At 40.1% G+C, this 24797-nt stretch overlaps 3 protein-coding genes across 3 annotated transcripts; 2 read left to right on the forward strand and 1 right to left on the reverse strand.

The window, feature by feature from the left end:
* The first annotated feature begins 6326 nt into the window (after positions 1 to 6326).
* LOC145500256 (E3 ubiquitin-protein ligase Siah1-like) lies at positions 6327 to 10456 on the forward strand. The gene has a single exon (XM_081479760.1). It carries the CDS (start codon positions 6534 to 6536, stop codon positions 7368 to 7370), a length of 837 nt encoding a protein of 278 aa, XP_081335886.1. The 5' UTR covers positions 6327 to 6533; the 3' UTR covers positions 7371 to 10456.
* Positions 10457 to 11653: 1197 nt separating this feature from the next.
* Positions 11654 to 15498, reverse strand: LOC145499975 (uncharacterized). The gene has a single exon (XM_081479492.1). It carries the CDS (start codon positions 15495 to 15497, stop codon positions 12180 to 12182), a length of 3318 nt encoding a protein of 1105 aa, XP_081335618.1. The 5' UTR covers position 15498; the 3' UTR covers positions 11654 to 12179.
* A 386-nt stretch (positions 15499 to 15884) lies between these two features.
* Positions 15885 to 24685, forward strand: LOC145499983 (ras-related protein Rab-20-like). Its single transcript, XM_081479500.1, has 5 exons — positions 15885 to 15972; positions 19440 to 19517; positions 20219 to 20315; positions 21050 to 21106; positions 22122 to 24685. Exons 2-5 carry the CDS (start codon positions 19492 to 19494, stop codon positions 22593 to 22595), a joined length of 654 nt encoding a protein of 217 aa, XP_081335626.1. The 5' UTR covers positions 15885 to 15972; positions 19440 to 19491; the 3' UTR covers positions 22596 to 24685.
* The last annotated feature ends 112 nt before the right edge of the window (positions 24686 to 24797 follow it).

Genomic DNA, 24797 nt, shown 5'->3' on the forward strand with positions numbered 1-24797 from the left:
AGCAAGCTTCTATCAGTAGCTTTCTTGCTCTAAACATGTGATAAAATGACGTCATCTAAACTGCCTAATAACCACGGATCCGGTTAACAGCTTCAGATTCTGAGCGATGTCCATAGTACAATTCTCTTCAAACAACATTTTATACATTTTATGCCTAGCAGAATAGGACATTGATTCAATTGCAAAAGAAGGAAATTTTTTTAAGGTTGTCTCGTTGCCATGGAGACGGAAATGGTCAGTGAGTCCACAACTGAAATAAAAGTCACTGAAAATAAGGCTTTTCACTTCCTAATTTTAAAAAATAACTGCAATATACGTTGTCAAAAAGTTCAATCATGTGTAGATTACTCTAGCACTGGCTTGGATTAACTATTCAGCTAATGAGTTTTAAACAGCTCCCTTAACGAGTCTTCTTTGTCCTGATATCATCCATTCTGAAGCCATACCAGTACCAAACACATTGGAGACTAGTCCTTTTCGCGTCAGTCAAGCACCATTTTCACTTAAATGTAAACAAAGACTCATGTTTAATTTCAGACAAAAATAACAGCTAAGTTATTTTAAAGCATTTAGCGGTTGCCATGACAACCACAAACAGTTACTCGATACATTAAAAAGAGTACATCGCTCGAAACTAAACCTTACGAATGTAAGAGTATGTATAAGGAAAGTTATTTCATATTTTTCCTATGGTTATGAGATTCTTACCTTTCGCTTTCTTCATCGTCATTGTCGTCAACGGATAAAGCATCGTCGTCGTCATCTGGCCTGTTTGTGCAATCTTGAAGCCGGCACATATCAGTACATTTCAGCCCATTGACAATACAGGAGCACGATGGAAGTTTGCAGGACCTACTGCACTGGCAAGATAGTAGTTCTAGAACAGCTTGCGGAGCTGGCTGACCACCCATCCAGTCTACGACCAGCTTGTCGTCTTCTCTACACCAGCCAAATCCCACTGGCGATGGGATGGCTGGGCATCTTTGTAAACTTCGTCTCCAGACAGCAGCCTGGTAGTTTGGTCGTAGCGAGTGTCTGTGCAGGGTATCATTGCAGGGTGGCAGCTGGTTGGAATCAACGTCTCCTCTCTTCAAACAGAACAGTCGATATCGCAGCTCATTGATGTCGCTTGTACCAGGGTTGCTGCAGTACATGGCACATGTAAATTTCTGAAGACTATGGTACAGGTGATCAGACATATTCCAGAACATACCCAAATGTTGGAACATCTCTTGAAATTCAGCATTTTGCTTTACAATTCGATAACCTGCAACCTTTCCCCGTCCGACAAAAGCACTAACAGTGTCGCACCCTGTGAATGCATGACAGCCCGGCAGTGATCTGCATACACTTGCTCCAACCCTCTCAACTACTCTTGAGATATCGATGTACTTGACTCTGGTTTTTGAACCACTTTTAATGAATACTGAAGAAGGAATAAAGCTCTTGAAGGCCAAAAGAAGTAACAACACATCAGTGTCTTCGGATACTATGACGACCGAAGCAAACCTCGATTTAGCTGCATGGGCTGCATGTAAGAGGACTCGGGTGTCAGCCTCCTCTTGGGTTGATTCGAGCTCACTGATAGGTTGCATTATTCCAGACAATAACTGGTAACATGTTTCGCCACACGGGACAACCAGTGTCTTTCCTGATAGCTTCTCTGTGTACTTTTCTTTCTTCCACTCGCTGGTTACAAACGCTATGAAAGCTTGTTTGTTCTTTGAGCTACACAGGAATCTTCTCCACTGTTTAACCTTGTGTTCGGCTTGAATATTGCGGTATTCGCTTCCTAAACCGTCACTCCTTTTCTCTCTTTCGGCGTTCTTTATGGATTCCTCTCTGTAATCATCGAAGACGACATCAATCCTGTCACTTGTTCCACCTTCGTTTAGAATTCTGCAAAGAAGACAAGAGCCATCCCATCTATTACACATGCTGAGGGTTGGGGAAGGGCATCTGCTGCTTCGACATTTTTATACAGTTCTTTAGCCAAGGACGCTTTGTTCGTCTTACGCATCAAGCCATCTGCGGTAGCTAATAACCAAGGGAGTAGTCCGAGAGGATGGGATAATACTTCTCTCATCTGTAAGTCTCTGCTCTCTGCGATGACAATCATTTGAGCAAACAGTCTTCTGTCGGCCTTGATGATCACTTCTTTGTTCTTACCAGCTTTAACTGATACCTTCTGTTCAAGTGAGTAAAAGTCTTCAGCTTAGCTTTCGTGATTGAATCATGGAACTTGACTTTGGGTGGATTAGACTGAAGTCGTTGCTCTCGGAATGCTTTGTAGGCTTCCTCTCCTTTATCTTTAGCTTGTAGCAAGTCGTGCTCTACATCAGGAGTGGCAACTTTTCCTGTGGAAAGACAGACGAGGTCTTGAAGGTCAGGGCTGAATGGGTTGAGCCAAGTGTTTTGAAGAATTGACACTATGGATTGAACATCAGCTTCATCTCTTTGTATTCTTGTTGGTTGTAGATCTTTGTGTTGGGAACAAGAACTACTGATGTGCAATATATCTTTGAGTTGCCTCAGGAAGGTGCTCCGGTATTTAGCGACCAGGTAGAATTTGCTCACTGCATTAGGCATTAGACTGAAACCTTTAGTTCCTCCTGACGTTTGAGTGTCTTTGTTGACAGTCTCCTCGCACGTCTGATCAACAGGTATTCTCCCAAAAGGGTTGTCTTCGCCAATCTGAACAGAAAATCCTCCGGATCGCAAGTATTCCAGGGTGTCCGGATTCTCTGCTGGTAGATGTGACATTTCATGCAGATATGCTGAAAGGTACCTGGCGTAGTTAAGGTTATCATATGCGAAACACCACGGGACAATTTCACTGATATATGAAAGGTGAAGATCCCAATCTCCCTCCCGAGATCCTCTTAACAGACCAAGTAATATTTCCACCATGTCAACATAAGACATCCAGAACTTCGATAGCTTCCCATTATCATGTCGGAGATCGCTCGTATACAAGCAGAACAGTTGCGATACTTCTTCAAATGAGGGACTCTCCACTGTGTCTTTGAATTCTTGTTCACATGTGTTATCACAGAGCGCTTTCAGTCCTTTTAAAAACGCATCAACAGTAGGCTTCTTCTCTTTATGATGTTCCTCAATCCAAGAGTTAAATCCCGTCCATGCTAGCCTGTTAAGAGCTTCATACATGAGCTTGTGAAATCGTACGGCGCGATTATATGTACGGCCTTCTAGAACACCAGCCACAGATCCTTCAGCAATTACTCCAGACTCGACTATTACGTCTCAAACCAGCATCTTGGAAACGCTTTCCGATCACCGACAAGAAAGTACAAATGGTATGGAACACGCCCATTCTCAACACAAGGTCATTAAACTGTGCCCTGTGTTTCCACTTTATCTCAGTAGCTTTAGCGTACAGTGCCTGATCAAACACAACAACTATGCTTTGGAGGTTTAAAGTTTCCTTAATCTGTAGGGACTTGGTGAGGACTTGGTACACAGCTGACATGTTCGTCGCTGGGGCATTGATTGTTGGAAGATAGCCCACGTTATCCTTGGCAACTTCGTGGTTATTACGCACCAAAATATTGAAACCAGTCCAACCAGAAACAGATTGCTTCTGACTTGCATGAATGCGTACTAAAACCCATAGCAAGTTCTTTCTCCATGCACATTCCATGATTTGATTTAACTTGACCTCCACATATCCTCTAGTATGGGGCCCACAGCATTCGCCGGCATTATAGATAGGTACAGTTTCATCATCCACAGACTCGATACTTCTCCTCTTCGATTTCACAATGATTGGTTCTGAAGCTGATGGAGGCTGGGGACCAAAATGATTAGCTTGAACTGCAATTCCATTGATTCGGTGGGACGTGCCTTCACCAGACAAGGTCTCCTCGAGACGATCAATATTATCCCAGGCTAGAGTGGTACTGATGAATGGACGGATGTTGTGGGGGAGGGGAACTTCGTTGCATGAAGTTGCTGCCAACTTTTGAAGGCAAAGTGCAGTATTAATCTCTTCAAGTTGGGAGTACGCAATCCCGTGGCCACAGCGATTTAAAATTTGAATTAGTTCAACGTTGTTAGTAAGAGATTTTACAGCGTAAGGAAGCAGGACGTGCTTCGGGGGCTTCTGTCGTCCACCACTCACACCAAATACCAAGTCCTGTCCAAACGAGGTTATGAGGCGTTGAACTTTTGGAGAACAAGATTGCAAACCCGGAAATCCAGTGCTTCCAGTTAGCATAGTGAACAAAAACTCTTTGAGGTCATCTGGAATGGTCACGGCATTTTCAGATAGTTCGCAAGGTTGGGGTGGCCATGATGCCATTATTTCTTGTTCCTGGATAGCTTTTCTGAGATGGAGGGCGGTCTTCGATATTTTCTTGGTACTATTTAAAGGACTAGTAGTTTCAGACTTCTCCATGACAAGTTTGGCCAAATCCAGTCGGGAAAGACTATGCGGAATAACAAAAACTCGCTTGTTGCCAGAAAGATCTTCAAAATCCAGTGTGCCTCTAAACTCCCCTTCAAGTTTCCTTCTGAAATGGGTTCTCGTAGATTCTTTCATTTCCATGTCTCCTTGAGATTTAAAAAGGATGTAAATAAGGTATACAGCTCAGCCATTCTAACAACCCTCGGGTTTTGCAGCAAATCTGTTTTGATGTAGGTAAACAGCATTTCATAGGCTTGTGATTCTACATTAGTATATTGAAAACACTTATCTTCCTCTTCTGTATCACTGCTAAAAGCTTCTTGAATGTTTCGGGTGTAGTCACGATAACAAGACTTGTGATAGCACGCTTCTGCCGCGACAAGCTCTCTAGTGACAATAGCCAGTATTCGTGGATCGTTTTTACCCACAGCTGCTCTCCTGATCGTGTTATCAGCACGCAAGTCGATACATTGGACCAGTGCCTCTCTAGTTTTGGTTCCCCTGAGGTATTTGGTCTTCTCGCAAAATACACAAATTCGCTCATAGACTCTACTTTGCGTGGTCACGGTTTGCCGGACTGAAGATCTGCGGCTACTTGTGCCACCTTGTTCTTCAACTTTGAAACCAGAGTGAGACAACTTTTGTAAATCCCTTTTCATCGTAAAGATACTGCGACATTTTCGATGATAGGAGATCTGGGGCACCTCTCCTTCCTTTAACGTTTTCGCGATATCGAGAACCTCTTCATGGTTACGAATAACCGCAGCATTCAGTAGTGATTTCCATGACTCAAGGTCTTTAAAGAAGACAACTCTCCATTTTCGTCACTACAGTGAATTAAGCACTCGTTTCGTTTTCGTTGTCGCTTGTTATCTTCTGCATTGCTAATTTCTAGAGTTCTTCGTTTTGTTCCTTAAATGTTCAAAAAGAGGTAAAGTAAGGACAGTCAATTTAATATTGTTATTTTTTCTAGAAGAAATTGTTACACGCTTTAAAATGTTTGAAAGGCAGTTGGATTCAGAATTCATTAACACGGTGCATCAAAGTGTGGTGATATATACAAAGACTGAGCGACAGTAATATTTTACGTAATTTGTGGTTCAAATTATCACAAGACAACCATCAAAACGCTGATTGTTTAGTTATGTAGCTACTTGTTATAGCTTTTATTGAGTTGTAAACACATACCGGCTTACAAACGATGAAAATTAATGATTAAGGCAACACAGTGCTGGGCTGTCGAGTCCATGTCTCTTATATAATTTGAGGTTCAAAATATCACTATATCGTCATAAAAATGCTTATTGTTTAGTTATACAGCTAGTATTTTGTATATATTGTTGATTTCTAATCAGATCTCTACTTAAAGATTATCGAAATCAGTGAATAAATCAAACGTACTTACCTGCTATGAAGGTCGCCATCTTGAATTTCCCCATAATGCATTGCAACATTTGAAGTAATCCATAACTTACTATATCATCGCTTTTAAAGAGGTAAATTGAAATTTGGTTCTTAAAAAATGATTTGTGTTCTTTCTTGTTGTATTTACATGTGTGAAGACTATTTTTGATCCAGCTTAATATTTTTAATATGACTTTTGAAAACATGCCTCGTTTTCATGCAGAAGCGAATTTCGGTGATATTTCAGCCAGTAAAATATACAAGAAAGCTACTCTTTAGGGGTTGCTATCATAACATTTTGTAATCACCCCCAACTTAGCTTCAAATTTGTCACACTCTCAGCTGGTCCCTCTGAGTGGTACATCTGAGAGGGTCTGGCCCATGGACTATCGTAAAAGATCGGTTTGATTCGGAAAACTTCGGTATTCCCGTTTTGAAAAAGAGGCGAGGCTACCAAGCCTTACGACTTCTACACGAAAACAAAATATATAGGAAGCTCAAGGAGATGTTTTTTTCTCGCAGTTATATACGGTTATTTATTTCATCTCAGTAAGATGTTTACCGTATTAGTTGGGCAACAGCCGAAGAAAAAGAAACTTTTTAATGATGGACGAAACTATACATGGTTTTAACTGTGCCTAGAAGAGGATGTGTCCTTGAATTTCGTTTGTAACTTCATTCGCCTGATAGAGGTTCTTATACAATGAATCGTCAACCTAGCTCCTCACAGCCGTCACAGAAACCGCCAAGAATGAACGCAAATCAGCCAGGAGGGCCGACAAATGCCGACTTGGCGAGTATATTTGAATGTCCTGTATGTTTTGATTATGTTCTTCCCCCAATTCTTCAATGCAGTAGTGGTCATTTGGTTTGCTCGAACTGCCGCCCGAAATTAACATGCTGCCCAACATGTCGTGGACCCTTGGGCAGTATCCGAAATCTGGCGATGGAAAAAGTAGCTAATACGGTGTCTTTTCCTTGCAAGTATGCTTCAGCCGGTTGCGAAGTGAACTTGCCACACACTGAAAAACCAGAACACGAAGAATCCTGCGAATTTCGACCTTATTCTTGTCCTTGCCCCGGGGCTTCTTGTAAATGGCAAGGATCACTGGACTCGGTGATGCCTCACCTTATGCACGCGCATAAATCTATCACAACTCTTCAAGGAGAAGACATTGTTTTTCTGGCGACTGATATAAACCTTCCCGGAGCTGTGGACTGGGTCATGATGCAATCTTGCTTTGGTCATCATTTCATGCTAGTGCTGGAAAAGCAAGAGAAAATCGAAGGACTTCAACAGTTTTATGCCATTGTTCAGTTAATTGGGACACGTAAACAAGCAGAAAATTTTGTGTATCGACTTGAATTGAATGGAAACCGACGACGTCTGGCCTGGGAGGCTACTCCGAGAAGTATCCACGAGGGAATTGCTTCGGCTATCTTAAACAGTGACTGCCTTGTGTTCGATACTAATATCGCTCACTTGTTTGCCGATAACGGAAATCTAGGAATCAATGTTACCATATCGATGGTCAGCTGAAACTTGTTGATGCTGTCCTTTTCAGTCTGAACAATGTAAATCAATTCTCCCTACCGTTTTTGTGTACTTGTTATATTCCTACACAGAGAGAATTTTGTTTTCTCTCTGCACTTGGACTTTCACTCAAGAAAAAAAAATTGACTCGATGTCTTGTGGGATTTTAAAAGCTGGGGCTTTCAGTACACCTGTAAGTAAGTACTTCATTACATTATTTAGAAATTATAATAAGTATTTCTAATATTTTAATTTTGTTTCTTACCACAAGGTCTTTAGTTTTGTTTATTTCTCTATTAGTAGGGAACTATAATAGCTTTTTTCAAATGCTTGTGTACATGTATGTCAGAAAACATACTGTCCTGACCATATTTTACTTCTCATAAAACTGGCTTACAAGGAGGATTGTCCGTGAAGTCCTCCATGCTGAAGGAAACATGGATTCCAATTTTGCTTCTGTCATCCACCAGGCAAGTTGCTGTGTTATTAAACTTGTCAGAAGTATTTTATAGTTAGATTTGATACACAGGTGACCTGACAGCTGCTTTTATGGATCCCTGTATTTATTATTCAGTCAGATATTTTGGAAAACACTGCATTGTAAACAAAATTTTAACCTTTGAAAATGGTAAATGTTGTGAGCATGACTTCTGTCGTGTCACTGCAGATAAAATTCACAAATTTCTAAAGCAGTTTACACAATCTAGACCTAGTGAAAATAAAAAATCATCATTGGCCTTATCTTTTTTCCCCCTAGGGTGAACATCAGTTTTTCCCAAATCATTAAATAAAAACTCTCTGTCTGTGTGCAATACTGTATTCATGTGACTAAGCACCGCCCCAATTATTAGCGCTGCTGAATTTAATCAGGCTTCATGTAACTAGACTTCAACACAAGATGCAACTTACAGCAATGAAGATTGACATATGCCAAGTGTATTTATAACTTGAAATCAAGTTTTAATCACAATTAAGTCATATTATGATTTGTGAAAGAAAAAAGTAAAGTATTTTGGTGCTCAGTATTTCTCGATGTGAAGTAGTCCTCAGTTTCTGTTGTTTATTTCCAACCTTTAAGCTGATTCATTCTTCTCAATGCTTAACCTACAGTACAAACCATTTTCAACGACTGACTCTGGAAAGCTGGTACACTAACGTAGAACAAACAACCTTTAACAGATGTCAACAACTACCAGCCCCTTAAAAACGACTTATTCATGACATAAACAAAATCAACAAATGGACATCAAACAGACCTACGTAATTCGACTGGCAATAGACGGATTGAAACTTACTAGAACCGATCAATACTGCTAACAAACTTTACACAAGTCTTACAGCCAATACCATCATGGCTAAACTGATCAATCACTTTCAACGGTCCAGAGTTGTAACATGGTCAACTGACAAACTTGACTCTGAAGATGGCTGCCACTCAGGTTGTCAAAATGTCAGTCACTAACAACAGCAACAGTTCTTTTCAGGACTACCCTTACCCAGACGTTCACACTATATGAACTATTGTTATTTGTTTGTTGACTTACCCTACAGGCTCATCAAAATATGCTATAACTCATAAAAATAAGCCACAATACTACACGTTAAAACATCTAATATGGTATGTATACTTGTCTGCATGTAGTTATACAGCACTTACCAGTTGTCCACTTACTAATTATGCATCACTTTCTAGTGGTAAACTATGGAACATCCCACAAGACAATTTTCTAAAGGCTAAAGTGTATACCTAAAAAATATAAGAGACAAGTGGAATATTCCATGGTATATCACAAGACAGTGCAAGTAAAAGGAATATTAGCTTTTTTGTTATTTTTTGGAATGCAGCCACTTCAGCCTAAGCACCATAAGAGATACCAAAATCTGTGATTCACACCCCTAAGTGAGTGGACAAGCACCCCTGACCTTATCACAGAGAAGGTTCCTACCTCTGGGTAGTGCTTTAGTGGGTACATGCTAGTTAAATGCAACATTTTTGAGTGGTAAACCATAGAATAACCCACGAGTCACTTGTATTTTCTTGGTGTACAGATGATGTGACTTTAGGCTCGTGTATACCAAGAAAATACAAGTGACAAGTGGAATATTCCATGGTATACCTCGAGAGAGCATTGCATAACTACAGTATGCCATGCCATAGAAAATACGGAAGTCAACACAGTTAATACGACATACATGTACATGTGGCACACAATGGGAAGGTTGGGTGTAATGTTGTAGAATATACAATGGCTTTCCTTTGTTCTGATTGGCTGTATCTCCTGTGGTGTGGTATAACGGTAGTTATTCTTATCACCTGGGCATGACAACTAGTGATCTTGTGAAAGCTAGATCCCATTCAGAATTTCCGTTGACCTTCTCTGGGGTGGGTATGAATATTTAAGAAACACTGACGAGAATTGGCATGCATTACAAAAAGCAAAATGCACAATTATTGTGCCACTACTCAAACCAGGCCACCTAGACGAAAATTAACCAATCAAAATGTAAACTGAGTACAACAGACTGCCAGCATTTTCATGGCAGCGAGGTATAAGGGTCTGTTTAACTTGAATATGTACATGTAAGCACTATCGACTCTTCTCCACTAAAAGTATGACCTATAATTTTATACACTCTTAGAGATTCAGTCCTGGATGGCAAAAATAATCATAACATAAATTTTGCTCCAAAAATTTAGCTCGAAAATTCATTTTGCAATAATGAAACTAAAACCACTGAAAAGCATAAAAAATGTAGGATCGAAACTAACAATCAAAAAAATTGAAAAGCTAGGTTTTCGGAGATTTCATTTACTGAACACTAGGAACATTATTTGAATATTTAAGATTGAAAATTTCCCAGGTTCTCTCCCCCAACCCAGCCCAGGCTTGACAGTGAATATGACTTTGTTTTTATTATTCTGCTATTACACCACTTTACCAATTTTTTCAAGAGAACACCCAAAATATGAGCTTGCATTTCACTGCAGAGTCATGTTTTTTTTTATCATTTCCATTTGCTTATGTGATCAGTACAACTTGCAGATGATACACAATGTATTTCAAAAGCTAGTAGCCTAAATACTAGAAAAATTAATGAGCTAATAATGAAATAATTAATCCCTAATTTTGATGGTTTAACATCTAACATGCTCAACATTTAGCCCATTGTTCATGTTGGTCCTTGATGCTGCAATTTGATTACTTAAGTCGTTTCATTACTCGCTTGATAAAAATTGTTTATACCCTAAGAATCCAGGCCTTTTTTTCTAAGAGAGTGCGGTAAAGAATCCTGCAATCTGATTGGTTCTTAGCGTGGTCAGGATTTTCCTATTTCAACAACGTTGATATGATAAAAAAAAAACTGAAAAAAATCCATCTGAAAAGTTATGAATAAACACTATTTCATGGAGAGCGGGAGTTTATATAGTTGTTGTTGTTTTTTCCTTTCTTTTTTTCTTACATTAAATAACCCTTGGTTGCTTTTACTGGTAGGAGCAGTGCCGTTGTTTTTGGTATCTCCAACATTGTGGTCAATCTCTTCCCGAACTAGATTCCCACGCCGACTCCCACGCCTATTATAAGGCTCCCATTACCAGCCGCTATTCGAGAGAAAGGAGCCTGCGCTCTTCCCCCTGACTCTCGGAGAGGCGGTGGGGGAGGGGGGAAGAGGGAAGGGTAAGAAGGTAACCCAGACTCGAGTGAGAGGCGGAAATCGAGCCTACAACGACCCTGGGGCCCATCTCTCGAAGATCCCGAAAAGTTTTCGCACCCGGAAAGCCGGAGCAAAATCTCAAACCTTATGATTACAGAGCTGTTTTATTCACATATTCTTTTTTAAAATAAGAACAGGGGTTCTCTTCATACAAGAAGTTTCAGGCGTATACACTTCTCCGTTTTTAGATACAGATGAACTAAAAATGGCTTTACGGGCCCGAAAAGTTTCCGGGGCTTCGAGAAACGGGCCCCAGGTCTCCTTTGCAGCCGTGGTTTAGTGTCGTCACGCAATGCTCCCCCCTGAGTATTGCCTTGCGTGACGACCCCAAACAATGACTGCGCGTGAAGGACACTAATAAAGGCCTTCGATGGTCTGCCATATGAAATGGATAACGATGCCTGTTGAAAATGTTCAGAAAAAAACCTCGAAGGGTCTAAAAAATGAAAACAGCACCCATTTTGGTGTACCAAACCAATTCTGTGGGAGCTGATCTCTTTATGAAAACACTTTCTTTCGTTCGAGTTAACAAATTGACGTCAGTTTTTTATGCATCTGTCCTCTTATTGACGATAAATTGCGTCATAACATTGTCAGTGGCTGTGGAACTACAAGCCGCAGACGAGTGGTTCCGCAGTAAACTCTGACAATATTAGGACGCAATTTATCATCAATAAGAGGACAGACGCATAAAAAACTGACGTCAGTTTGTTTTTTACAATAACAAGACCCCAAAATAGTCAAATGCCGGGAATAAACGAGGGGAAAAGACGCCGTAAACTTGCCGTGAACAAAGATAAGTGAATTTTATTCAAAATGACGCGAACATTGTCAATAGCTTTTCTCGCTCTTTGATTGGCTACTCAAAAAGGTCATAAAATCTCATTGGTTAGAAAGTTGACAGTCTGACAGCTGAAAGTCGAACTTGAAAGCCTGCATAAATTAAAATTTTGTTCATCTGTACTCTTATTCATGGTAAAAATGAACCAATCAGCGCGCGAGAAATTAGACAGTTGTTGTAAAAATCTGGCCACGTGAGTGAAAATGCCCTGCAGGCGGAAAAAATATAAACTGCTGCAAAAATGCAAGGATCTGCAAACACTAATAAAAATAACCCCAGACTACTGCAAAAAGAAAACTTAAACAAACTGCAAAAAGGCAAGCGCGAGTCTCACAAGTGTTGTTTAAGACGGACTCTACAGACTTAAGACTGTTTAAAACACCTTGAACTCTCCAGTGATCTGGATCATATAATTTTCTGAATCCCGCATATGCTAATCGATACATCATCGTGGCATCTTCGAGGTTCCCCATAGCCCAGTGCGCGTTACCAAGCAGTTGTCTGGTCTCTGCGACAGAATGTTTCACGTTGGCGTCCAAGCCCATGCTTAGGAGAGTTTCAAGGGCCTTCGTGTGCAGGGGAATTGATCCTTGGGGCTCTCCCAGGGCACAGTATGTTTCACCAAGGCTGTTAAGGGTTGTTGCCACAGAAGTGTGTCCCTCTCCCCAGGTCTGCTTGAAAATGGACAGCGCCCTTTCTAAGACCGTCTGGGCCTTTCGTGCTTCGCCAAGGCGCGTATACACGACTCCAAGATCATTCAAAGCCTCGCCTAATATAAAATGATTGGAATCAAAGACCTTTTCCTTGATAGACACAGAGCGCTCTAGATATATTTGAGCGTGATCTAAGTCGCCTTGATCCCTGTACATAAATCCGAGAAAATTCAACGCTTCTGCTACATGCGGGTGGTATGGTCCGTGGAAATCCTCAAGAATTTCCAATCCGTGTTCCGAATAGTATATAGCCTGACGAAACTCACCAAGTCTATAATAAACCGTTCCAATGGTGTTTAGCAGTCTGCCGACATTAGCATGACGTGGGCCATATGTTCCCTTTATTATTACCAGTGAGCGATTATGTAGCTGTAGTGCTTCCTTGAACTTCCCTTGACGGCTGTAAACAACTGCTAAGTTGAGAAGTGAGCCCGAGATGTATGCATGATATGGGCCAAATGACTTCTGCAGTAACTTCAGTGACGTCTCGTGAGCAGACTGGGCGCTAGTTAGGTTGCCTAGGTAACGGTAAATGATGCCAAGTTTGTGCAAGGTGCTTGCTTCGTCAAGGGCCGTTTCTTTTTCACTAACATTGTCGGAACGTTGGCCATAGCTCTTGCGATGAAACTCTAAGGCAAGTTCGTGAAGGTCCCTTGATTTATATGGAAATCCCAGACCGCGATACATAACACCGAGGATGTTTAAGACAAGGAGATTCATTTCACCAATGAATGTATCCCGCTGTTTTGCTTGGAGAACTCTCACAATCCCCGTTGAAGTTTTATTGATCGCAGTCATCACACCTTCTTTCTGCAGCTTTGCAGCTCCGCTGTGCAGGCTCAAAATTGAAAGAAGGGTTTGCAAGTCGTAGCGCAATTCCATGCTGGCTTGCAAGTTTGCAAGAGTCACAATTTCATTCAGTCGGAATTCATTTGTGGCTGGTTTCATCAACCCAGGCCAGTATCCTAAATTGTGCGAAAAGAATCGCAAAAACGTTCCAGAGAAACGGCTGCTCATGACATCCGCCACTTTCAAATGTTCCCTCGTGGAAAAGACGCACAGTGCGGTGAGGATATCTAGACAGTGAGAACAGAAACTATTGTTAGATTCTGTCACTGTAGCGTTTCCCAAGTTGTCGAGGCTTATGGTGGTATAATTCAACTGCCTTTCAAATGACAAAGCAAGTCTTCCAAACACATCCGAAAGTGAGACATAAATGTGGCCGTCAGCACTAGAAACTGTTGTCAGTTTACAAGAGGTTGAATTGACACACTTGGTGTTCCTGTGACTTACCTTGCAGACTTGGCGAAAAGCTTCTCGGACAACCTGGTGACTAGATATGGTTTGGTGACCCTGTTTACCTGCCACCTTAAAAAGAACATTCCTTAAAGAATTTCGAACCTGTGCTTCTGTGAAGTGGTGGCGTGAATTCGTTTTTAGGTAGTCCAGAACATATGACAAACTAAGTGGAGACGAATCTGCATAGCCAATACAAGTAATATCTCGCATTACGGGATCACTTTGCGCAGACTGATTCACTGCTTTGAGAACAGCCGTGTACATGGCTACTGCGTACTTCGAAGCATCGCTCTCTCGCCATTCAATGTCCTCTTCCATTCCAAGCAAATGAATGTCCCGTTCGAACTCAGAAATGTAATCTGAGTAGGAATATTCAGCGTATTTCGGTGGGCCCTCTCGCACACTATCGATGTATATGGCTGCTGTTGCGAGCGCAAGAGGCTGCCTCCCGAGTATAGTTGCCAGTTCTTCAGCTGCTTGGCGCTCACTGTCCTTGCTTAATCCTGATATCAATTTAAGTAGCTCCACGGAATCAGCAATTGACATGCCTTCGTATAAATCCTGCACTTGCACATAAGGACTCACTCTTTCCAAAGCCGAAACGCGTTTTTGTAGAGTTACTATTACCACGAAAGTCGTGAAATGTTCACTTCCTGGTTCAAGGTTCAAGTAGCTAAACAACGGCTTCAGATCTCGCACGTTGTCAAAAATCAAGACAGGCCTACTTTTTCGCTGTTTGAAAAGTTCGCCAAGTTTTGCGTATAGAACTTTAAGTTTCATTTCAGTTTTTAAAATGTCACCTTCGCTTGGAAACAAATCCCCAAATCTTAAGTTTAATTCTTCTTTGATTTGCTTAATACCGTCGGATTTTTGTGCAGAGCCGTTGCAAAGGGCAAAAATTGAATCTACGAGGCTTGACATAATTGAAGTCTCACTGAAAGCATCGATTGTTATGACGTCGACTGGTTGTTTGTTTTGCTTTAGCGAGTCATATAAACGAACCCCAACTTGTCTGGCGAGCTCCGATTTCCCCGAGCCTGGTCCGCCAATCAAATACATGTGAATCTGTTTTCCATCGTGTTCCTTAGACATTGCTTTTATCCGTGTTGTCACGTTTAAAATCTCTTCTTCACGCCATATCCAACGGTGCCTTGGAGGCCATGAAACCTCGTTAAAATACACGCTTGGCAAGTCAGCTGTAAAACGTTTCTGCCTGAAAACAGTTACTGCATTAATGATTGTGATGCGAAAGCTCCATAACGCATAAAATATCAATATTGCCGCGATAATGATAAAAGCAACAGTCTCATTGTAACTCTTAAACGGTTCCAAGATGATCTTTAACCAAGGAAAGTATTTTTCGACCAAATTCCACAGTATGCGGCGAATTTTCTCTTTGTTGTCACGGTCGCTTCGTAGCGCTGATGGTTTAGGATTGACTGATGTCTTTGATTTCGCTTTCGTTTGTCTCCTTTTAACACCTGTGGATGTCCCTGGTCCAGTTTGTATAGAAGCTCGGCCGCTTGATCGAGTATTACGAGCTGTTTGACTTCTGGTCGAGGGCATGGTTACTGTGTTTTGTATGGCCGTCCGTGTTCAATAAAGAAGTTAATGGCAAAAACGTTATTCTACAAGACTCACTGGATCTCCTTCGGTGTACTTTTGAATTGAGGCCTAGTATACAGAGAAAGAGAGATACTTTATCAACTGCATGGGACCTTACTGCTAGTTGTCTAGTAATGTATACTTCCGCAATTAACGTGAAGCCGCCATGCCTTCCCTGAGCACAGGACCCAGGATAATATGGCAATTTTCTGGGTCACGCGATGAGAGGGTGTTACTCTTTTGACGTCACCAATTTTCAATTAGTCACGCAACGGGCTAACGACTGGGAGACCTGGTAATGAGCACATTTTCCTTCTTCCCTTACGGGAGGAAATGTTCTTTTAGTATCGCTTATTCACTGTGGCATTCTTGGTGTTTTGGTGCTAATTAGTCGCTCAATATATCCAACTGGATGCAAAGAACGCCCTCATCGCAGGTAGGTCATGAAAGTTGACATTGTATGCGTAAAATATGACACTTGATCGAAATTCAGTTTGATTTCATTTTATCAACTGTCCGCATAACTCATTACACAGTGGTTTTAAGGTTACGTTAAGGAAAAGTTCAGTAGGAAAGATTTATTTAAAGAACTTCCTCTTGGAGTTGGGACTTTGCTTTCGTTCTGTTCAATGCTATGATGCCCATGGCACATAGCTGCAAGTAAACGAACCGTTCAGTTGTGGAACTTAATCGATCGAGTTAATGTAAGGTAAGGTAAGGTAATCGAACGCCATCGAACCCAAAAAAACTCTACGAGAGTTTCATTAAGATTGATTTCCGAAACTAGTCAAAGTGAATCAAGCCCAGCAAGGTCTGTCTCAGCATGGATCATTTAGCAGCTCTGGTAAGGGCTCCCATGAGTGGCTCGATACTCCTCGAGGGAACAACAGAACAAACAACAGAAACATTGCCCCAAGCCCCAAAACAGTAATAGCTGCTACAATAATGAAACATTAGCAGCTCACGAGAGCTGCTAACACTTGTGCTTCGCATGCAAGAGGAAGTTTTAGTAAGGTTGATTTAAACAGACTATCATACCTCCACTGAAATTCTATTATGATCTCCTCATCAGTATAAGTCAATATTTTCTTGCAGTTTGATCGGTTCTTACTTATGATCAATTTCGGGCGTAGACCAATAATCGATTATCAATCAATAACAATCAATATCATTCGAAGATTAATTTTGATTGCCTATAGCAATCAATGAAAATTAAATTATAAAGAAAAAAGTTTTGAGTTTGATTGTTATTGATAGCCTATATAGTAGCCTGAATAACAGTTTTTTTACTGACATCGATTGGTAACGCAAATCATTTTTGTCCTTTCACAAGTTATGCTGATAAAATGATTGACAACATTTGTCTTTAATGGTTTTATTAAGTCCTTTTATCTTCATATAGCCTGCGTAGCTTTTACAATCATCAACAAAATAACAAGAGCAGAAATGACCGACAGAGACATTTTAGGCTTTACATCTTTCTTTGCTAGTTTATGACACTGGAAGAAGCTCAGACCAGAGTAGCAGTGTAAAACCCTGTAGTCTCATTGTAGCATTGGAATTTAGATGAAGCAAAAAACAGAGTCAGTGTTCTAGTGATTTTAAATTATTTGCATTTTCAATCAATAACAAATTATCGATATTTCTGAAGACAGAATTGTGAGCAATTTTTGTCAATCGATAGCAGTCGATAAAAATTTTTTTCGGTGAGTTTAACTGTTAGCGATTGCAGATACCAATCAATAGCAATTGGCAATTGATATCGAATTGATATAATTTGATTAAATCGATTGGAGGACAGACTATAGATGGCGTGATAAACTTTTTTTGTTTAAAAAAATAAATAAATAAACTTTATTGGGCAAAGACTATAAATATATATACAGACTAAGTAAGAATATAAATAAATAAATAAATAAATAAATAAATAAAGCCCAAAAGGAGAGGGCACGAATGAGACACTCAGACCCATGCGAGGTGCCCACCCATAAAAAAAATAATGATAAAATAAATAAAAAATAAAAAATAATTAATTAAATAATAAGCTAACTGTGGTGGCACAGGCAACTCTGTGTGATGGACCTTGTACAGGCCACATGTACGTCATAAACTGACGTTAAGAGGGACATAAAAATATTTATCAAAAAGGACTTAAAAGAGCTCGGGCTGGTGAAGCTGTCGGGAAAGCTAAACTACATACAGTGTTCCACAATCTTACCATGCAAACAAAATATGGGGCTTGGAAAGTGCTGGTCTTGCAAGCCCAGACAGTGAGATAATAGTATTAAGCCAGCTGTCTGGCTGTGACGCGTACTTGGGTCATTATTAAAAGTTAAGTTATTACTAACATCTATATCAATGTAGCCGTGGATGGCCTTATAAAAGAATAAAATGTCTTAAATGTCTTTAATATAAAACAAAGAGATTCCATCATTGTTGCAATTAATTGTGTGTATTTAGTAATAGATTAGTGACACACTTGCACAACAGCTCATACGTGCCACTTTTTTTGTTCTTAAAGCCTGGTTTTCACTAGTGACACAAGCACAAGTACAAGCGCATTTTAGGGATGACCCAAGTGAAAATGAAATTTGACGCAAACACAAACACAAGCAAAATCATCTGAACCTTTCAAATAGTTTAGGTGCAAGGTAATCTGGATCCTGTGTTTTCTTTGGCCAAGCATAACCATGCATGTGTGGTAAATATCCTTGTGCTTGTTTTATGCCTGAACAGTATTTCGTTTTCACTTGTTGCAGTGCAAACGTATGTTTGCGCTTGTACTTGCGCTTACGCTTGTGTCGCTAGTGAAAACCAGGCTTAACACATTTTGATGTCATTTGTGATGATATTTCTGAACAGATGCACAGCAACATGGAATCTCTTTGTTATATTGAATTTCTGCTAGTGTATAACTTGAGCAACATACATCAGTAGCAACAGCAGGTTGTTTGCTAAAGGATTAATTAGTTGTGAGCAGCTAAGTGTCTAGAGTAAATAAAGCATTGTTGTTGTTGCCAAGGGCTGTCTTGAATTGTGGAAATCATTGTTTAAAGTGTGAATGTACTGGTACTTTGTTGGATATCCTGAAACACTTAAAAGAACATAATATTGATCACACACAACAATATGGTAAAGGGGTCTCCATTTACAAGTGAATATATGAAATATCATATTTTATTATATAGACATGAGTGTTTTACTTGAAAATACACCACTCTTAAAATTCATACGAAACCACATCCGGGACTCGGGTGGCATATTTTCCATATCCTCACTAGTGAAGATATCGATAATTTCACTGATATCAAGTTGGTCTCTTAAATTGTACTTAAATGCGTTGGTGTACAATCAAAACATCTTCGGGTCTTCCTCAAAAGTCTTCAGCAATATTCGGAAATCTTCAGAAATTTTCAGTAAATGCTTGGCAATGTTCATGTGACCTTCAGACAAGCTTTGGAGAATCTTCGGAAATCTTCAGAAAGTGGTCGGCTATCTTCGTAAAATCGTCCAATAAGCCGTCATCAGTATGTCTATATAATAAAAAGAACATTACACGTTAGCTCGAAAATATGAATTTTATGTTCTCGCGGCTGAAGAACAATATCTCACTCGTTCACTGTGCTCTGACTCGTGAGATATTGTTCTTGCCACTCGAACATAAAATTCATATCTTCTCGCCACTGTGTAATATCCTCTATATATTTGAACTGCCGAGAAAGATATGAAGACAATGATTGATCATTGCAGCTTTATGCAACTTATATTAAGCAGTTGTGAAATTTTTTTCAGGCTTAATTTCACAAATGCTTTAATAAGTTGTGTGTACCTGCAATGATCAATTTATGTCTTCAGATCTCTATTTGACATGAAAATTAACGGCAATAACACTTTTCTTTTTAGTGGGGTTGCAAATGAGTTGTAATGCATTGTCAATGAAAACCTTACCACCAAGATGCAGTCAGTAACTAAGAAGAAAGCGTAAGTGATGTTGACCTAGATGTGTTGTAATATTTTTATATGTATAGTTACTGTCTCAATGTACCTCAACTGCTTTGCTGTCATATGGTGTGTGACAACATTATTGGAAAATGATGGACAGTAAGATGGTATAATTGGAAAGCCATGGAGGCTACTGTAACTACTTAAAGATAGCGTGAAAAAATTTTACAATTCTGGCTTTTTTAGGGTTTGAATATGGTGACACCTTATTGATATTCAGGCAGGGCTGCAAATAACAGTCGGTCATCGGACATTGGCCAACCAAACTTTTCTCATGTCTGATGAAATCCCAACCGTGGGCGGACATGATGTCCGGACAATTTTTTATCGTAAGTCATTTTACAGTAAGGATGAATCTACCATGAGTATATCTTACCTTTTTTGGTGATGTCCGGCCACAATTTGTTTTGTCTTAGCAAGATGGTGTTTTAGTAGGACATTAATGTCCTTTCAAGAGAAAAAATATATATTTGCAGCCCTGTTTATGGCACTCTAACCTTCTCAGGTTACTTTGATAGTGAACAATCGACGGTCTTACATGTATTATTTAAATGCCTTGGGTTTCTGCTGTAAATTAATTAAAAGTTTATGTTTTCTGTTGTAAATTATTATGAACTGATGAGTGCAGAAATGAAAATAATGTTTGCTTACTTGTTTAACTTTTAAACTATTTTTGACAGGGATCTAAAAATTGTTATTCTTGGGGATGCCAGTGTTGGAAAAACATCATTGATTCAAAGATACCTTCAAGGAATTTTCACTGACAACAATATTAGTGTGGGTATTTTAATTATTTATTACAGAGTACAAAATTTAAAAAAACTGAAAGTGATTATCTAATTATATCCAGCTCTACCTGATGGAAGACAAATAGCTTGCCAGGTGATGGGGACTCCTACATTAAAAAGTTGTGGATACTTGTCATCTTGCTTAGGGGTATAAATCAAGGATTCTGATCTCGCTTAGCTAGGGTGTTGATGACAAAACATCACTACTTTGAGCTGTCAAAGTATCTTTTAGGGTGCATTTTCAGTTTTAGTCTGCTCTACTAGTGTCAGGCTCCCTTCCTGAACAGCAGATGGTAATCAAGCCTATTCTGTTATAAGTGGTATCTTTAGGGGTCAAATAAAACTGGAAACAAGCTAAGATAATTTTGTGTGTTAAAGCAGTTTTCACTTGAGCGTCAAAAGAAATACACATTTCCTAATTGGTTTTACAGTCTCGCACTAAGCGACTGGCTTAAAAAACTCATGCCACTTTGTCATCTAATCAGAAGAAAAAGCAAAACCAATCATGACTCGGATCGCTTGTACACGTTTTCCCGCACTCCATGTCGGCTACTTGGATTCGCCTCAAGTTTTGATTGGTTCATTGGATTGTCTGTGTCTTTTGTGATTGACCAGACTGATCATTTTGGTTTTGGTTTTACAACACTCAATTGAAAACTGTTGTATCCTGTTTTGGTATATGTATCCATACCATACTGACTCATGACTGACTCTCCTCCACAGACTATTGGAGCGTCCTTTTTTCTAAAACAATGGGGACCATATAACGTCGCCATCTGGGTAAAGTTAAAAAATTCTAATATTTGATGTGTTCAGTTGACCTACTTTTGGGTGTTTGACAATGAAATAGTTGGAATCCATCAATTGATTTTCCTGTTATATCACTAGTCAAAGTAATTAGTCACATGGTGCATGGGCAAATATCACATGCTGGCATAGTCAGGTGGTCGGAAACTCGCAATCTGATTGGCTAGGCGGACATGTATATCGCTAAAGCATGAATCAGTTGTTAATTCCACTGGTTTATGCTGAAACAATAATTGGAGAGCTCAATATTTGTTTTTATTTAATAAAAATAAATAAATAAATCACTTAATGGTATTAAGCACTGCTGCCCTTTAAGGAGACTTAAATAGTTTAGCTAGGCAGAGTTAGAAATTATACTTTTAAATTGTGCTGAAGCAATTTTTACCATGTATAAATAACGTTATCAATCATTTAATGAATCACTCAATCACACAATCAATCAATCAATCAATCAATCAATCAAGGAGACACTAATCAAACAAACATTTATTGGAATTAGAACAGAATACTAACTTTTTGTTAATAAAATCCCGAACCCAGTTGGCTATTTACAAAACGTTGGAAAGTTGAATTCGGGACCACCTAGCACAACTCCATCTAGTAATGGGGTGGAGGGGGGGGGGGGGGGAGAGATTTGAACCCGGGGCCCCCAACGCACTAACTATTATGCCATGTCTTTCCCTATCGGCGATTCCTCTAAGTCTAAATACAGTTGAAGCCCTATTAAGCGGCCACCTATTAAACAGCCACCCCTATTAGGCGATCAGTCATCGAAGTCCCGATGAGGGCTTTTCTATTGTTTTTACCTCTATTAAATGTGAGCGGTCACTATTCATTTCCCCGAGGGTGCCCGTTTTTCATAGGGGTTGAACTGTACACTTAGAGGCCTAGCGCCGGGGTGTCGTGGAAAAAAAAAATTGGTGTATAGCGAGGATCCATGCAGGTGGAGTTTATATATGCGACAATGTTGTATCTCTTCTCTTCTTAGGACACAGCCGGTGAGGAGAGATTCTCGGGCTTATCTTCGTTTTACTGTCGAGGAGCTTCGGCAGCCATTATCGCTTATGACATCACACAGGGAAGATCTCTTCAAGCCCTCCAGGAGCGCCATTTGCAACTGTTAGAAGCGTCAGAGCCAAACTGTCTTGTCGTTGTGGTGGGAACCAAAACAGACCTTGTTACAAACGATTCGCGAGAAATCCCTTCGTCTACTGGTGAAAGGTTAGCGCTGGAACAAAACGAGAAGAAAGGAAGGCCAAGAAATAGCTTCAAGGAGAAGCCTTTCTTCGAAACCAGCGCAAAAACCGGCGAAAATGTGGAGGAGGTGTTTGATTTTATTCTGAACACTTGCTTGCCGTTAGACGACGAAGAAACTGCGAAAAATTCCTTGCGACGGAAATCTGGGCTTAATCTTGAACACAAATCATCGAATTCACGAAATGACACTAAAAAGTGCTGTTGATTATACGTTCGTCTGTTCACTTATGTTTGTGTGGTGTTTAATGTACTCTTCCAAGTGGTACCCAAGCAACAGGAGGATCAGAGTTTGTTCGAGTTCATCAACAAAGATTTGCCTAAAGAAGCGCTTTAAAAGAGGCGCGTTTTCGTTTGCACGCACAATGTCAGCCTTTCTATGCCTTAAGATGAGGCAAAAGAAAAAACGCTTAGAAGACTGAGGAGCAAAATGATCTGGGTACGGGATTATATGGGGGACGGGTTGGGAGGTTTACAATTTTCACGAGGGGGAGATAGAAGATTTTCTCTTTTCTCAGTACTGGATGAAGTGTACACACTTCATCCAGGGTCCCGTATTCGCTGACATTATACACAGAGGTTTTATCAACTCCTCTTGTGCAGGCTTGTGAATGCATAGGCGTGTGACTTGCGACGGAACGCGCGTCCGCTCCCGAATAGCAGTATTCCGAGCGCGGGAGTCGCGCTTCTCGTGCTCCCTTGCGGTTATCACACGAAATAGAAAAATAGAACTATAACCTTAACGACGTCTTTTCTTTCGGGTGATGATGGTTGTGAATGAAAAATTCACCATCAAGTTAGCGAAGATTGGTGATGTAAGCTAACCTGTAGACTACATTGGGCCTGTTCACAATAGCGACATAACAGCAAGGTCGAGCAAAGGCAAGAAACTCCCGCGTCATTTGTGGTCAGTGTGAACTACACAAGTTATGTCTCTAGTGTGAACCAGGGTTTAGTGTTTCTTGTTAGGTCATTTCATCGATGAAACACGTATTTTGCTATTTTATATATTTTTTTGAGTTTTTTTTTTTTCTTTATTTTTGGGACGCGGTATAATTTGTAAGACGATGTTCATTGAGTTGTTCAGTTCAACGTTGTGCGATTTTCAAGTTTGTGCCTATATCTTTTAGTCCCGATGTTAAAAACATGCCGCTAAGTACAAAACCACGTAGGTGGAAACAATAGTCCTTGTAAGTAATATTTAATGACCGCTGAAATCCAAATAATGGTTACGACAATATTAATAAATAATAAGAAGCAAAGCAACTGCCGTGAATCGAATTGTTTAAACGGCGAAAAGCATCTTAAACACCCGTAAACGCATTTACATGGGTGACCACCAAATGTCGTGGGATATTTTCACATTGACTCAAAGAGGTGACTCAAAGAGGACTCGAAGAGGTCTAATTCAAGAAAAAGAATTAAAACTAAATAAATAAATCACAAGTGGCATGGTATTTAGCCCTTCTGTGTTAGTAAGGAACACTGCAAATCGAGGAACATTGTAAATGGGACTATAGATTCCAATGGCTGACCCGTTGAGTGTTTAGAAGTCTTCAAGAGGCTATGATCTATGATCACAGTCTCTTGAAGACTAAAGCCTGGTTTTCACCAGCGACGCAAGCACAAACGCAAGCACAACAATTCTTATTTCACCGTGAAAATGGCCTTGACGCAGGCAGAAGCACAAGCACACGGATAAAAATTTTCCCTTTCTTGTACTTACGCTTGCGTTTGCGTTGCAGCAAGTGAAAACGAAACATCGCTCAGGAATAACACAAACACGAGGATATCTACCACATGGTTATGTTTGGCCAGTGAAAACACTGGATCTAGATTACCTCACGCCTAAATAGTTCGGAATGTTCGGATGATTTTGCCTGTGCTTGTGTTTGCGTCGAATTTCTTTTTCAGTTGGGTCATCCCTATTGCTTCTGCTGGCTTGTGCGTGCGCTTGGACTGCGCTTGGGCTTGCGCTTGTGCTTGCGCTTGTGCTTGCGCTCGGACTTGCGCTTGTGCCTGCGCTTTTGCTTGCGTCCCTAGTGAAAACCAGGCTTTAGACGGGGAAAAGCAATACAAATCCGGTTATATTAGCGGCATCGAACCCGTGCCCCCAGTCGCCCTCACCACTAGGCCACGCCCCTTTCTCCTCCTCTTCCTCCTAGAAATCAAAAATGAAAATAAAACTGTTTGGAATATTTGAGGTAGGCTTGTGTGTCAACTGAATGAATTGCTTGTTTTTCTGCAAAGTGTATTGAAAAAAATAGAGGCAATAGAAATTGAAAAGTTTTTCGCCAACCCTTAAAGTTTTTCACCTAACTGAAATGGCGATGTATCTCTTCAGTTAAAAATCATCTTTGATTCATTAGTAACCAAGAATCGGGTAAATAATACAAAAGAAATATTTTTT

This window comes from Orbicella franksi, chromosome 10, assembly GCF_964199315.1.
Source record: "Orbicella franksi chromosome 10, jaOrbFran1.1, whole genome shotgun sequence".
Classification (NCBI taxonomy): Eukaryota; Metazoa; Cnidaria; class Anthozoa; order Scleractinia; family Merulinidae; genus Orbicella; species Orbicella franksi.